Raw genomic sequence first — 12824 nt, 5'->3', positions numbered from 1 at the left:
AGGTCAGCTGCTCTGGTTCGTTTACTGATTTCAGACAACCTTGGTACAACTTCTCTCAGACTAATTTGTCATCGGCTGGGAATGGCTGAGATACAGTCCAAAGGAACATGGGGAGAACTGCGTCTGAGAGAGGTTTCTGGCCAATGATTCTGACCCAAGAATGAATGACTGTAAAAATCACCTTGTTCCTGGCAGGCTATAAAGCGCCAGCCCAGCCACTGTGGAAACTCAAACGGGCAGAATCATCTGGACGTCGCTGCTAGTTACGCCATCCCAGAAAGAACAGGGAGGGGCTTCCCAAGAACTATTTGCCCACGCAAACCAAATGCACCCTGCCTTCCACAGCTATAGCCAGGTATATCAGATGGACGCCTAACAGCCCAGGAATGTTTATCCTACAGCCTGGAAGAGCAGCAGAAATGGTTAGTCGCTTAAGTGAACTACCAGAACAGCAACCTGGCAGATGGAATATAGACTAAATAAAACAAAGCAATTACTCCTACAAAATTGGGGGGGGGGAGTCACTCTCCATCCCCATGATAAAGCTCCCCTAGCCAGAAGTTGGGGCTGCATTAAACAGCACATGAAATCATCCGGAACATTTCTTGACTTTGCCCGACACAGGCATTGAGAGGGGCATGGGGCGCACACAAGCAAGTGTGTGTGTGGCTTGTTTGCAAGGACGTGGGGAGAGGAAACTGGTGATTGGCAGCAGCATAGCCTCTGACCAGGCCCCAGGTGATCCAGGCCTCTGCTGCTCAGAGGAATTCTGAGATCACCTGCCAGATTTATGAATAAGAGCTACCTCTATAGATTTGACTGTCTAACACGTCTGCGTACATATAAATTAATCAAGTAAGCAGTTTCCCATTTTGAATTGACAAAGTGAGATAGATTGCAGTCTTTTCCAGTAATGTAGGACACCAAACAAACCAGGCCCCTAGTCCCTAGTCTTCTCCCTGAACCCTCCCTGGTACATAAGACCTTCCTCTCTTCCTTGCCTCCACTTCTGCCCACTGCCTTATGGAGAAATAAATGCCATTTTCATTTCTGCAAGGTTGAGCTTCAGGCAAAATGAAAACAAAACAATTCTATGACAAAACGATTTGTGGGGCAAACAGGTTGGGGAGAGCGAGCCAACCCTATGAAAGGGGGGTTGGGTCATGAGCTTTTCAAACTGCACATCAGCAGCGGAGAAGCGCCGAGTTCCTTCCAGCAGAGGCAGGCTGGGCCCTGCGGGAGCAACGGAAGTCTGCAAAACTGCTGGCAGAGGGCTGAACCGTTTCTATTGCACTTGGCCTGAGGCATCTGAACACCAGATGAAGGTATTTTAAGACACAAGGAGGGTCGATTCCCAGAGTTTTTATGAGCTTATATTGTGCCGAAGCACTTTTGTTACGGCTGCCAAGTCAACGGATTCAGAAATATCCACTAATCCGCGAGCCAATAGGATGCCAGGAATCCAAGTACTTCATAAACTGCATGGCTATTTACGGTATCTGTCTATGAGCTCAAAAAATAAAAAAAAACGCTAGCAAAGGTTTTCAAATGCCCCTTACGTAAAGCCTCTTGAAAGTCACTTATGACTTTGGCCTGGGATGACATGCGAAGGGGAGACCTTCTGGGTGCCAAGATACGTCTTTGTGGAAGAGGGAAAAAGGGTGATTCGAGGGACACAGACGCAAGTCGATGCCCACGCTGCACTCAAGTTTAGGAAACGGTCCTGAGACTAAAGCAGATACTTTACACCTCCCTTTGCCAGCTAGTGCAGTACAACGTGGCACATGAGTTCAAGAAGGAAGCAAGGTGCTGCTGAGCAAGAAGCCCCAAGCCATTTTGAAAACTCCTTTCAGGTCAACGGCCCAAAGTCAGTTCTTAAAAGTCACTTCACCCATATCCACCCACCAGGAGTGTGCCAAATAACGGGGGCACCTTTGGAACAGTCAAAGAACAGGGGTAGTCAAACTGCGGCCCGCCAGATGTCCATGGACTACAATTCCCAGGAGCCCCTGCCAGCATTCGCTGACAGGGGCTCCTGGGAATTGTAGTCCATGGACATCTGGAGGGCCGCAGTTTGACTATCCCTGGCTTAGAGGCACATGTGCACGCTGAACAGTGCATGGCTTGTTGGCTTTCCCACACTGAGCAAAGATATGTCCCAGAGATAGAAAGTTACTTGCCTCTCCCCTCCCCAACACTTCCCCCTGTAGCGCACACAAGCAAGACCAGCTGGGATACGTCTAGTGGCTGGCCACTGTGCTCCAACCTTCAGGCATGGCACCCAGGCAAGAGAGAATCCGTGCAAGTGGTCCTACCTGATGAGAGACTCCAGGATAGCAGGTGTTGGACCCTTCTGGAACTCCAGCTCTTTATAGTGCAGTGCCTTAGCATAGGCCCGGCATTTGGCGGCTCGCTCCCCCAGCAGGACAATTCCATTGTCATCCCCCAATGGCAGTGGCCCCTGCAATGCAGAACACAGCACAGTCAAGAGACCACCGGGGCCCAAGCCAAGGGCAGCAGCTGCACCGGGCTGGCAGGGCTCACAGGGCATCACTGGGTTTCCAGAGATGAGGTATAAACAAGCTTGCAGCAGAGGCAGAGCTAAGCGGGCCTGCACGACAAGGCCCACGCCAATCCTTTTGGCAGCAAAATAGTGATAAAATATAAAGGGTTGATCTGACACACAATCTTGGAAAGGTGAGCTGGGAAATCAGTTTCAGATTCAGCCCTGGAGTTCCCTTTGCTTTCTAGGTATTTGATGCTGGCTCATGCACAGAGGAAGCCAGGAAGTCTGGCATGCCCAAAAGTCAGGGCTTGCACGCAGCCACATGGCTGGTCACCAGTGGTGAGTAATAATCGCATCCAGGAGATCAGGTACCCCAACCTGCCAACAAGGAGTCTTCTCCAGTGGCTTTTACCTTGTCACTGTGCTCCATGAACTCTGCCAGATTCAGCAGGGTCTGTGTGACCTCTGCAATGTCCTGAGAGGTCAACGCCAACTCGATGCTACGGATCAGCTCATCTTGTTGGTCTTCATTCAGTTCGGACCAGCATGAAACGAAGGCAGCATTGAAAAGGTCTCTGTGGGCAGATGGGGATGGGAGAGGAGCAAAGCAGTGTTAAGCAGTGCAGGGGGTTGGACTAGATGACCCATGAGGTCCCTTCCAACTCTATGATTCTAGGGATACATTTGGGAAGCCTAAAAAATACCCGAATATTTTTGGCTTGGGTAGATATGAATGTGCATCCCTAATTTATACTTGTCCAGAAGCCCTTATTCACTGGAAAGGACAGGCAATTTGGATTCAGAGAAATCAGGGTTTCATAACCGAAAAGCAACACTTTATTTGCAACTGATACCACACTCAGGAGCTCAGGGTGTTCCTTGGAACAGCCGGAGCCCCACAAGGCTTAAGGGATCCTGTGGAGATTCTAGAAACCGAAAATCAAACCCACAAACCTAACTGGGATTACAGCCCTAACAGATGCAGCTTCTTAGAAGCAGCTGCAGACATGAGGTTATGGGAGACGTAAGCGGGAATTATAACAAACGTTTAGGAAAAGAGACCAAAATGTGACATGGAGAGGGGAAAGCTGCTCCCGCTGGAGACGCGTCCAGAGAGACCAGCTCGCCTTGCGACTTTGATGGGCTTGATAACAAGAAAAAATAGAAACATTTATGGACAGGGGACCCAGCTCAAATGCACCTATTTGCACATGGAAGCCCTCAAAGTTTAATCCATATCTCTGCAAACAAGCCAGCAGAGTTGAGATTCTGCCTGAGTAGACAGTAATTGACAGAGGGAGCAACCCACCTAGACAGCCTGAAAATTCCATGGTGAACGAGGTCATTCTCCTTGTTCAAATGCCCCCTTGCTGTCCCAGCTGAAGCCAAACCGACAAAAAGGTATTTTATCCCAGCCCAGCTTCTCCAAGCTAGACTTGCTCCCTTTAGGGCAAAAGGATCGCTTTCGGAGGGGAGAGCAAACATTTCACAGCCTTTTAGGAGGCACCTTGCCCAGCAGCATACAAGCTGATTGCTTGTTCAATGGAAACAACAAGAGCTCTTGCCAAGGAAAGGAAAAACGACAAGGAAGGACACCAGCTTGGAGCTACAGAGGATGACACCCCTGCCCTGCTTCCAGTCTGCTGCCTGAACAGCAGGCTAACTCTGTGCTTGTGGCCCTGGATTCCTGCACCTGATACCTGCTTCCCCACCTGCCTCTTTTTTCCCTTTTCTATAAATCCTCTGGCTCTTCAGCCGCCAACTGAGAAGCCAGCCTGCCATTTTTTATGAGCAGATGCTGCTGATTTCTAAAAAGCTGGAAAGGGGGGAGGGGCTGTTGACTTTGTGCCCTGTTTGTGGTTTCTTGGAGACATCTGGCTGGATGCTGCTGGAATCCCGATGGAGAAGGGGTTGTTGACCGAGTCGCTGCATGCAGAAGGCCCTTGGTTCAATCGCCAGCATCTCCAGTTAAAAAGGGTAGGGGAAGTGAAAGACCTCTGTCTGAGACCCTGGAGAGCCACTGCTAGGGGCAGTCAAAACTGTGGCCCTCCAGATGTCCCATGGACTACAATTCCCATGAGCCCCTGACAGCAAATGCAAATTGTAGTCCATGAACATCTGGAGGACCACAGGTTGACTGCCCCTGCTATAGTGTACCAGTGCCTGAAATGAGAGTGGTCTTTCTAGGACCAGCAGTCTTTGTGACAAGCCCCAAACTCATGAAATTCTCTGCCACAAATTCCTCTAATGGCCACGGCAATAAATAAAGTACGTAAATCCAGCCCTGCACCACAACCACACAGCTTGTGCCTCAACTGGATTCAAGCACAGACACAACGTGCAGTGCCCTTTGCGCACCCGCTAAAGAGGTACTCACTCCCAGCTGTGGCTAAATGGAAGGTGGCAAGCCAGAGCAGCGACTCATACAGAGAGCCAGCAGGCAGCCACTAATGAGGATGGGTGTTTTGGGCCCATGGAAGATTTTAATTACTTCCAGCAGCATGCCAGCCATTCTCTTGAGGCAAACTGCAGCCTGGGAATGGCTAAGCTATACAAGGCCTTAATGGCAGCTTTTGAGCTCTGCACACGAAGGGGAGGTGTCTGAGCATTCATCACAGAAACAAGACTGCCAAGCCTTAGGGGAGGAGTAACTCCATGGTCGCTTGTTTATTCCACCCAGACGAGCTCCTTATCTGAGCCACGAGAACTAAACTACTGAACTAAGTTTTACTATATCTTCTCCAGCCTCACTCTTTCACATAAGGGAAATGGCAGGAGGCACATGAAAAGTGTGAGGTTTCTCTCCTCTCGATTTAATGGGACCCATCTCGAGGAGCTGCCAGCCAGTCAGCAGAAAGCTGGCCACAGAGACAGATACCCGAATGCTTTTTCTTTTCCTCTAGGCGGTTGTTAACGGAGTCCGTGAATGCCTTCCGTTTCCCTCTCCTTATGGCCCCTGGCCGCAGGCGGGCGCTGGGAGGAGAGGCAGGAAATGGCTTTACCTGGCCATAGGGTTGTAGGCCTGAGCCAGAGCCCAGCAAGAGCGCAAGGACGGCGATGAGGAATCCTTAAGGAGCTCCAGGCTCAGCCGCCGTAGCCATTCCAGCCAGTCGTCTTTGGAAACTCTCCTGGCCGCTCCCCAGGCCTGAAACAAAGGGCACTTTCACTGACCGTGAAGGAGCAGGATGCGGACTGGCTCAACACCCTCCCCTCCTTTCTCCCACTGTTTATCTTCCCCCCCCCCCGCCCCCAGTGCTACAGTTCCGCTCCATGCAAACATGGATGGAGTTCTGCATCTCCATTTACCGATATCTTCAGCTAGAATGGAAGTTTCTAAAAAGTTTAAACTGTCAGTCGGGGTTCAAAAAGAAGTAACACAGTTCAGCAACACCTTTGAAATATACCCATAGTAACTGGTCACACTTAATTGGATATGGAGACTGAATGCTCATTTTTCTGCAATGAACCCAGTGCCTTAGAAGTCACCAGGGTGTGTCTGAACCCATTCAGGCTACTGGTTAGGGTGATATTTTGGCCAACTTGAGCAAGTTGTGGGTTCTCCTTCCCCATTCAGCTTGCCAACTTTTGCTGAGGTCCCCATACACAAAAGAGAGCATTCAAGCCTAGCAATCCCCCAGGTCTGAAGTAGGGTTGTGCGCTTCGGCGTGGTTCACACAACCCTAGTCTGAAGTGATAGCAGAGACCTAAGGCACAAAAAGTCTAGATTGTTTCCCAAATGTCAGATAACGGAGGTGTATTTCCATCCCTACCCTCAGAGTTAAACATTTGAGGCAGGTTTTATGCTTGCACCTGAAAAAGGGCTACTTAACTGCATGTAAGAGGCAATAACTCCTTATATTTATTTAGATTTTTATACTGCCCTTCCATATGGCTCTGGGTGGTTTACATAGAACATCATAAAACATTGCAACAAACATAACAAGTATAATATACAGGGGTCCCTACCACTGCATGAGTCCCTGTTCCTGATATGTCTCCTTGAAGGGGCAGATCAGAACAGGGACTCCTTAGTCACGACATGCAGCCTCCTCACCTTGTGGCTAGGAACTTCAGACTTGCAAGAGTCTTTATTTAGCTAACTTATTCTAGAACTGCAAAGGCATCAAATGCACACATGGGAAAACAGATGGGAGACATTCATTAGGGTTGAAGTATCAAAGAGGTGCTCCAAACTACCAAGCAACTTTCCTAAAAAGCATCTGTTCCAAGTTCCAGCCAGGTGAAATTCCTGCCTCTTTCACAGTTCAGTGGAAAAGGGAGTCTCACTTACAGGCAACTCTATGTAGTTATTGCCAAGGGATACACTTTGATCACACTCATTAGATGCAATTGTATTAATGCCCAATCAGAACAAATGGAGTAGAAAACGTTTACATGCGACGTAAACTCTCCTGGGCAGCTAGACAAGTTCCTGGCTAGTGGGATTACAGCCTGGGAGCCTGGCAAAGGATGTTTTGATTGCAGCCTCTTCCCACCATTCTGGGAGACACCTGGCATACCTTATTGATGATTTTTGCTGTGGCTGTTCAGAAACTGATGCAAAAAACATTCAAGTTTCTCAACAGGACAAACTGCGCATTTTGAACTGAGTTGCCTTTTGTTTGTTACAATTCTTTTGCACTGAATAAACTGCAATGAGCTGGTTTTGTGGGGCCAGAACGGGTCCCTTTCCGTTCTTGAGGCGGCAGCACCCCTCCCTCACCTACCTTCTGCAAGTTGATAGTGCTGACGTGCAATTTCTTCATTGGACCCGTTTCCACCGGGCCACTGGCCAATGCCTCTCCTTGGCTGCTCCTCTGCATTCGGTGCTGGTAGATAAGGGGATCCTCTTCCTCATCAGCAAGGGTGTAGCCCTAATTCAGAGCAGGGAGGATATTAGCCAAGGCCAACATCTGGCTCTGCAGGTGTTGCACAGTTTTTTTTTTTTTTTATTGATCTGTCCTCTTGAGTTTATTCCCCACACATGCAAAGCTCCCCCCCCCCCCAACTCACCTTCACAATCCTGCAGATGAGAATGTCGTATCGCTGGTGGTTTATCCTGTGCCTTACCAAGACTTTGTTCACCATCGGGATAAAAATCTGATACTGCAGAAGGGGAAACAAAAAGAAGTCGTCATCCTCCCCAGGACTGAGCTTAAATTCACCCGCTTCACTCCCACATTAGATACAAGGGAAACCACACACAAAACCTAAAGAATCAGAGAAGGGAGAAATACCAACCAGCTCCCATGTCAGCCAGTCCGTTTTGCATACCAGAAGGGGGTTTTGTTTACCTTCTTCCCAAGCTGGAAGACTAGTGATGACAGCGTGTCCATGGCCGTTGTCCGGAGCTCTGGGCTCTGGTCAAGGGTCCGCACTATTGGGTGGATAATCCGCGAGGCATAATCGGTAAAATCCAGAGACTCTGTCAAACGGTCCACAGTTTCTAAGGCAGCTCTGGAGTTAGGAGAAAAAAGGAACCACTGCAATTAAGAGGGGGGGCCCAGCTCAATCAAAGGAGTTCCAAGATTCTACCCTTAACTAAAAGTCTAGTAGCAAAACTGTGGAAAACTCCTGAGGCTCTGGAGAGGCACTTCTCATGTAACCAAGGCAGATAAGTCAAGGAACTAACACAGCCTACAGCTCATGCATGTGTTCAGAACTGGAATCACCCCAGCTGGAAGAGATCACACAAGGCCATCCAATCCAGCCCCCCACACCTCTTCAGGGACTTAAAAATCACCCACTCCTGACAGGTGCTCATCCAATCGCCTCCTAAAAATTTCCAAGAAAGGCAACTCCCCCATCCTGCAAGGCAGCATATTCGATCTGCAAACAGCCCTCACCATCAAAATATGCTTTCTAATGTTTAAGTGTAATATTTAAGTGAAATTGGGGTCACTGTGGGTGGGCAGGTAGTTGCGAGTCCTGCACTGTGCAGGGGGTTGGACTAGATGACCCTGGAGGTCCCTTCCAACTCTGTGATTCCGTCCCTGCTGGAGACAGGCACTCAGCCACGATTTGCTTCCCATGTAGAACAACAACCTCAAATGAGCATTTTCTTCCCATTTGGTGGCAGGAAAGAGAACATGGTGGGAGGCAGGCCTGTCAGGGAGGGGACAGGAGGGGCAGAGGCTTACTTGCGAGCTGTGAGTGGCGCATCTGGTGCATCAAAGAGCTTGACTATAGGAGGGAGCAGCAAATGCAGATAATCATCCAGGTTGGCTCCAAACAGTTGGATGGCATTCAGGAGCTGGAGAGAAAGCACCCCCCCCCCCAAAAAAAAATGAACAGTCACTTTCAAAACAATTACTTCAAGTTGATGCATTAGCAGGTTTCTAAGAAGACCAAACACCACTTTGCTCCTTAAACAACTGCTTGTGAGAATATCAGCTAACAGGGCACTGTTTTTTGTCCAGGCATATTCATACTAGCGAAAAAACCCTCATGCAGCAAATGCTACACTAATGAATCGCCAATCATGGTTACCCCACTGGAGCCATCTCTTTGGATTGCAGCTAGACGGTCACCGAAATGTATCTGTCTGCTGTTCGAAGGACCGCTCTGCCTTATCGGCATCAGGCTCACCTTGGTGGAGACGGTGCGGGTTCCGCTTGTGTCATGCATGAAGACCCGCAACATGTGCGGGATGAGCTGAGGAAGGTAGAGCTTGAACTCCCCGCCTAGGGCCACCACTATCTGCTCAATGAGGAGAATGATGGTGCTCTGGATTGAGTTGTTCACCACCCAGAAGTCCTGGCAGGAGGGGAAGAAAGGGAAGCTGAGGACAATTTCAGGAAGACAGGTATGGGGTGGAACCCAAAAGTGACCCCACCCAGGTGTACCTAAGGCCCCATAATGACCAGCTGCCCAGGAAGGAGAAGCAAGGATTTGACTGCTGGAGAATCATGGCGGTTTGTGAAAGCTGCCTCAGCAGCATTGCTATGGAGTCACAGAACAGCTGCCCTGGAGTCACAGAACAGCTGACGGACCCCTGACATCGCAAAAGGCTGCACAGCTCTGCATCAGCCCCTGCGGCTATTGCTGGCAGGATTTCTCCTCTGCCTCCCCCCCCTCCCCTGGAGGAATAAATGCCAGCCTCAGAGAACTGCTTCCCCTTGCTCTGCCTTGAAACACAATCCTTCTCCCACCTTTCACTCTTCCAGGGTGTCGTAAATGTGTGCCTGCCACACAGCTGCGAGGGCAGGCTGCCAGAAGGAAAATGCTTTTCCTCATCAAGATTGTTTGGCTTCCTTAGCAAAGGGTGTTTGATTGTAGAGGAGACCCACTGCCACCTTCTCTGTTCCCTCCCTTCCAACACACAGCACATACCACCTGGGTCTGATCTCGGTAAGGAGTCATTTTACACATTTCGAGGGCCCTTAACCACATCAAAGGAAATCTGGATGCTATAAACCCTGTAAAGTTCACTGGGCAGGGGCATCTAATACCAAGCTGCGCTTACGTGCAGCCTACAATTCCCTACCTGGTTCTTTGCATTATGCCTGTGGATTACAGCAGAGGAGTAAGCCACCACCAGGATAACTTCCCCACTATTGGAGGATAGATACGTGGACTTTATTTTCAAGGGATACTTTTGTAATGAGTGCTACGTTATAGACGTACTGATGACTTTTGAGATACAGTTTCATAACAGAAAAGACAAGAGTGCTAGGGAATCAGCGATACCCCTGAAATGCATCAGGGATTTTCAGAGAATAAATTTATTTTCTACTTGTGGATTAGTTTTCCTCTCCAACGTCAGAGAAGACTGAACTGGGCCACCACTGGACTGATGGAGCATCGCCCAGCTCCCTCCATACCCTCAGGAGTCTGGGCTGCCTGATTTGCGACTTCTAGAAGGGCGCAGAGATGAAGGCCAACATACTCACTCTCATGAGGGTGACAATTTCATCCATATAGGGCCGAATGTGGCTTCTCACAAAGGACACCAGCATCCCCAGCTGTTGAAACAGGAACTGGAAAAGAAGAAGTAGAAGAAGAGGGGCTTTACGGAAAAGTAGGAAATGCTCAAGACAGAGTGAGTGTCACACGGCCCCATGAGCAAGCACATGCGCAGCGTGGTGGGTGATGGCATGCTCTAAGCCTGGCAAGTGTACTTTTTCTCTTGACATCTCATGGCTGTTCTTATACAGACTGCAGGCGCTCCTCCTGGGCACATGACAGGACCTCAGGCAGGCACGCTCCAAAGGCACGGAAGCAAAGCACAGCGGCCAAACATCCACACGTGCAAGTGGCAACCCCAGACCCTGGACTGCCACAGAAGTTTGCCAACGGCACCCGACGGTGCTGCTGCCCCTGCCCCAACCTGCCCCGCCGGCCAAACTCACCCAGGTTTTTCATGATATCAAAATCACATCACCCTCCCATCTCTGGGCCTGGATGCGTTTGTGGGGAAATAAAATAAAACTTGCAAGAAACAAAATTGTATAGTGGAAGGGCTAGGATCAAAACAGTGGCTAAACATGTGTGGGTAATTTGTGGAACTCACTGCCACAGGATGCAGCAGAGGCCTCTAGCTTAAATCTCTTTCAAAGGGCATGGCATACACGTGTAGAGGGCTGCTCTGTCCATGGCCATTCACCATGATGAATGCACAGAACCTCCACGTTCAGAGTCGGTCTACGCCTGCCAAAGACCAGTGACTGGGGGAGGGGCAACAGGCAGAGGCACAGGGTATATGCAGGCTGAGTTTTCTCTGCCTGAGTTCCTGGAGATCCACTGGCAGTCCAACGAGACAGCCCTGAGCTAGGTGGATCCCGATTTGAACACAAAGCAGATCTTCAAACCTCTAGAGATCCCTGGCCAACAAGTGTCACAGAAAGGTCTCAAAAAACTTGTTTTTGTAGGGGAAAGTCCAGGGGTGGGAGTGAACATGAACAAGATAACCTTGTAACGTAGCACAGCCAAGCCACTAGCTACACATCTGGGAGGTTCTAACTGCTTCGGAGAAAAGGTAAGCAACAAACTCCTGGCAAACAATGCAGCTTTCGTGAAGGAAGAGAAAGGTGCATTTGGCTGGGGCAAAGAATGCTCTGCAGGGCTGGCAGAAACAGGAGCAACAAGCACAGTTGCTGGCCAGGTTCAGGAGATTTGGGGCTGGAAAGCCGGAAGACATGGCGTCTAGGTGCAGGAGCACTTCCTGGCAGGACAGGAAGGAGGAGTGAACAAGCAAGGGGATGAAGAGGCTTCAGGACCGGCTGAGGGAAGCGACATTTCACATACTGAACAGAATTAGTTTCAGGGGTAAGCTCTGTTGTTCTGCCCAGATCAGCTAGATCTGAGCCAAAGCGCACCTTAGAGGCAGCAAGATTTGGGGGTCAGGGCTTTCAAGCTTTCCCTCCACAAAAAGCTCATGCCCTGGAAATACTGTTGCCCCCCAAGATGCCAACGGACTGAAATCTATCGGATTAGAATGAATGGGCCTTGCAAATCCCTTACATATTGACAGTTGCCCAAAATGTAACCCTCCGCTCAGGAGACGGGAGGGACAACACAGCAACAGGAGTGCCTTGCTCGGGTGTTTGAATGTCATGGGTACCCACCTCAGCTCTTTTGCCCAGGACACTGTCACCATCTTCTTTGACCTGAAAATTTTTAAAGAGAGTAGGCAAAAAACGTGTCGCTTTCAAGGCAGTCCGAACAAATCAGATGCAGGCACCCAGCAAACCCAGAATTTTGCCTTTCCAATCCACTGAGTGATTTTGTTCTGGGGGAGGGTGGGCAGTGCTGACCTCTCCTAGTTCCAAGGAAAGCAATGACCCCGAAAGCGCATGCCAAGTTCCACAAGCTATGCCAGAGTTCCCAGCCGTCCACTGCACCCATGCAGGGCACAATGAAGAGACTGCTGTGTGCCTGAGTGGCACTGAACGCAGAGGAATTGCCCGGGGTTTAAATCAATGGGCTTTTGAGGAAGCCGGCATATGTCTGCATTTCTCCCGGGCTGCAGGAAGCAACAGGCATTGGAAGGCAGCCACGGCTGAAATTCCAGTCTCTGAAGTATTACAGCTCACTGAGTCGACCCCCTCCAATACACCCTCCCTTCTGGGGACGGGCTGTTTAAACAAAGGAGAAGGTGATTGGAAGGCCCGCAATTTTAAGAAGGGCTCCATAGATGAGACCATGCCCATTAGAAACAGTGTGGGGTTACAAATTTCAAAAGCCTGGTGTAAATAATAGCCTTCATTGAGGTCTTTAAATTGAAATTGATTCAAGGACTGTATTGGGATCTGGGTAGACACTGAATGGGGAGTCTGCTAGCGGTGGCAATTTACACTCTTGTTTTCAAGGTCGCTTG

The 12824-nt window shown here is 49.6% G+C and overlaps 1 protein-coding gene across 5 annotated transcripts in view; it reads right to left on the bottom strand.

The window, feature by feature from the left end:
• The window catches only part of MTOR (mechanistic target of rapamycin kinase), a 68378-nt gene that overhangs the window by 39019 nt on the left and 16535 nt on the right, over nucleotides 1-12824 (bottom strand). For 3 of the 5 annotated variants that reach the window (XM_077312689.1, XM_077312690.1, XM_077312692.1), the window contains 10 exons: nucleotides 12073-12114; nucleotides 10399-10485; nucleotides 9095-9262; nucleotides 8647-8759; nucleotides 7801-7963; nucleotides 7520-7612; nucleotides 7234-7380; nucleotides 5509-5651; nucleotides 2919-3081; nucleotides 2316-2461 (listed from right to left, as the gene is read on the bottom strand). In XM_077312689.1, the coding sequence (XP_077168804.1) occupies nucleotides 2316-2461; nucleotides 2919-3081; nucleotides 5509-5651; nucleotides 7234-7380; nucleotides 7520-7612; nucleotides 7801-7963; nucleotides 8647-8759; nucleotides 9095-9262; nucleotides 10399-10485; nucleotides 12073-12114 (1265 nt within the window). The remainder of the gene's footprint in view (nucleotides 1-2315; nucleotides 2462-2918; nucleotides 3082-5508; nucleotides 5652-7233; nucleotides 7381-7519; nucleotides 7613-7800; nucleotides 7964-8646; nucleotides 8760-9094; nucleotides 9263-10398; nucleotides 10486-12072; nucleotides 12115-12824) is intronic. The other 2 variants (XM_077312691.1, XM_077312693.1) reach the window with 1 other exon arrangement.

Source organism: Paroedura picta, chromosome 15 (assembly GCF_049243985.1).
Source record: "Paroedura picta isolate Pp20150507F chromosome 15, Ppicta_v3.0, whole genome shotgun sequence".
NCBI lineage: Eukaryota > Metazoa > Chordata > Lepidosauria > Squamata > Gekkonidae > Paroedura > Paroedura picta.
The sequence above is the reverse complement of the archived record's forward strand: the minus strand, read 5'-3'. Positions and strand labels throughout refer to the sequence as shown.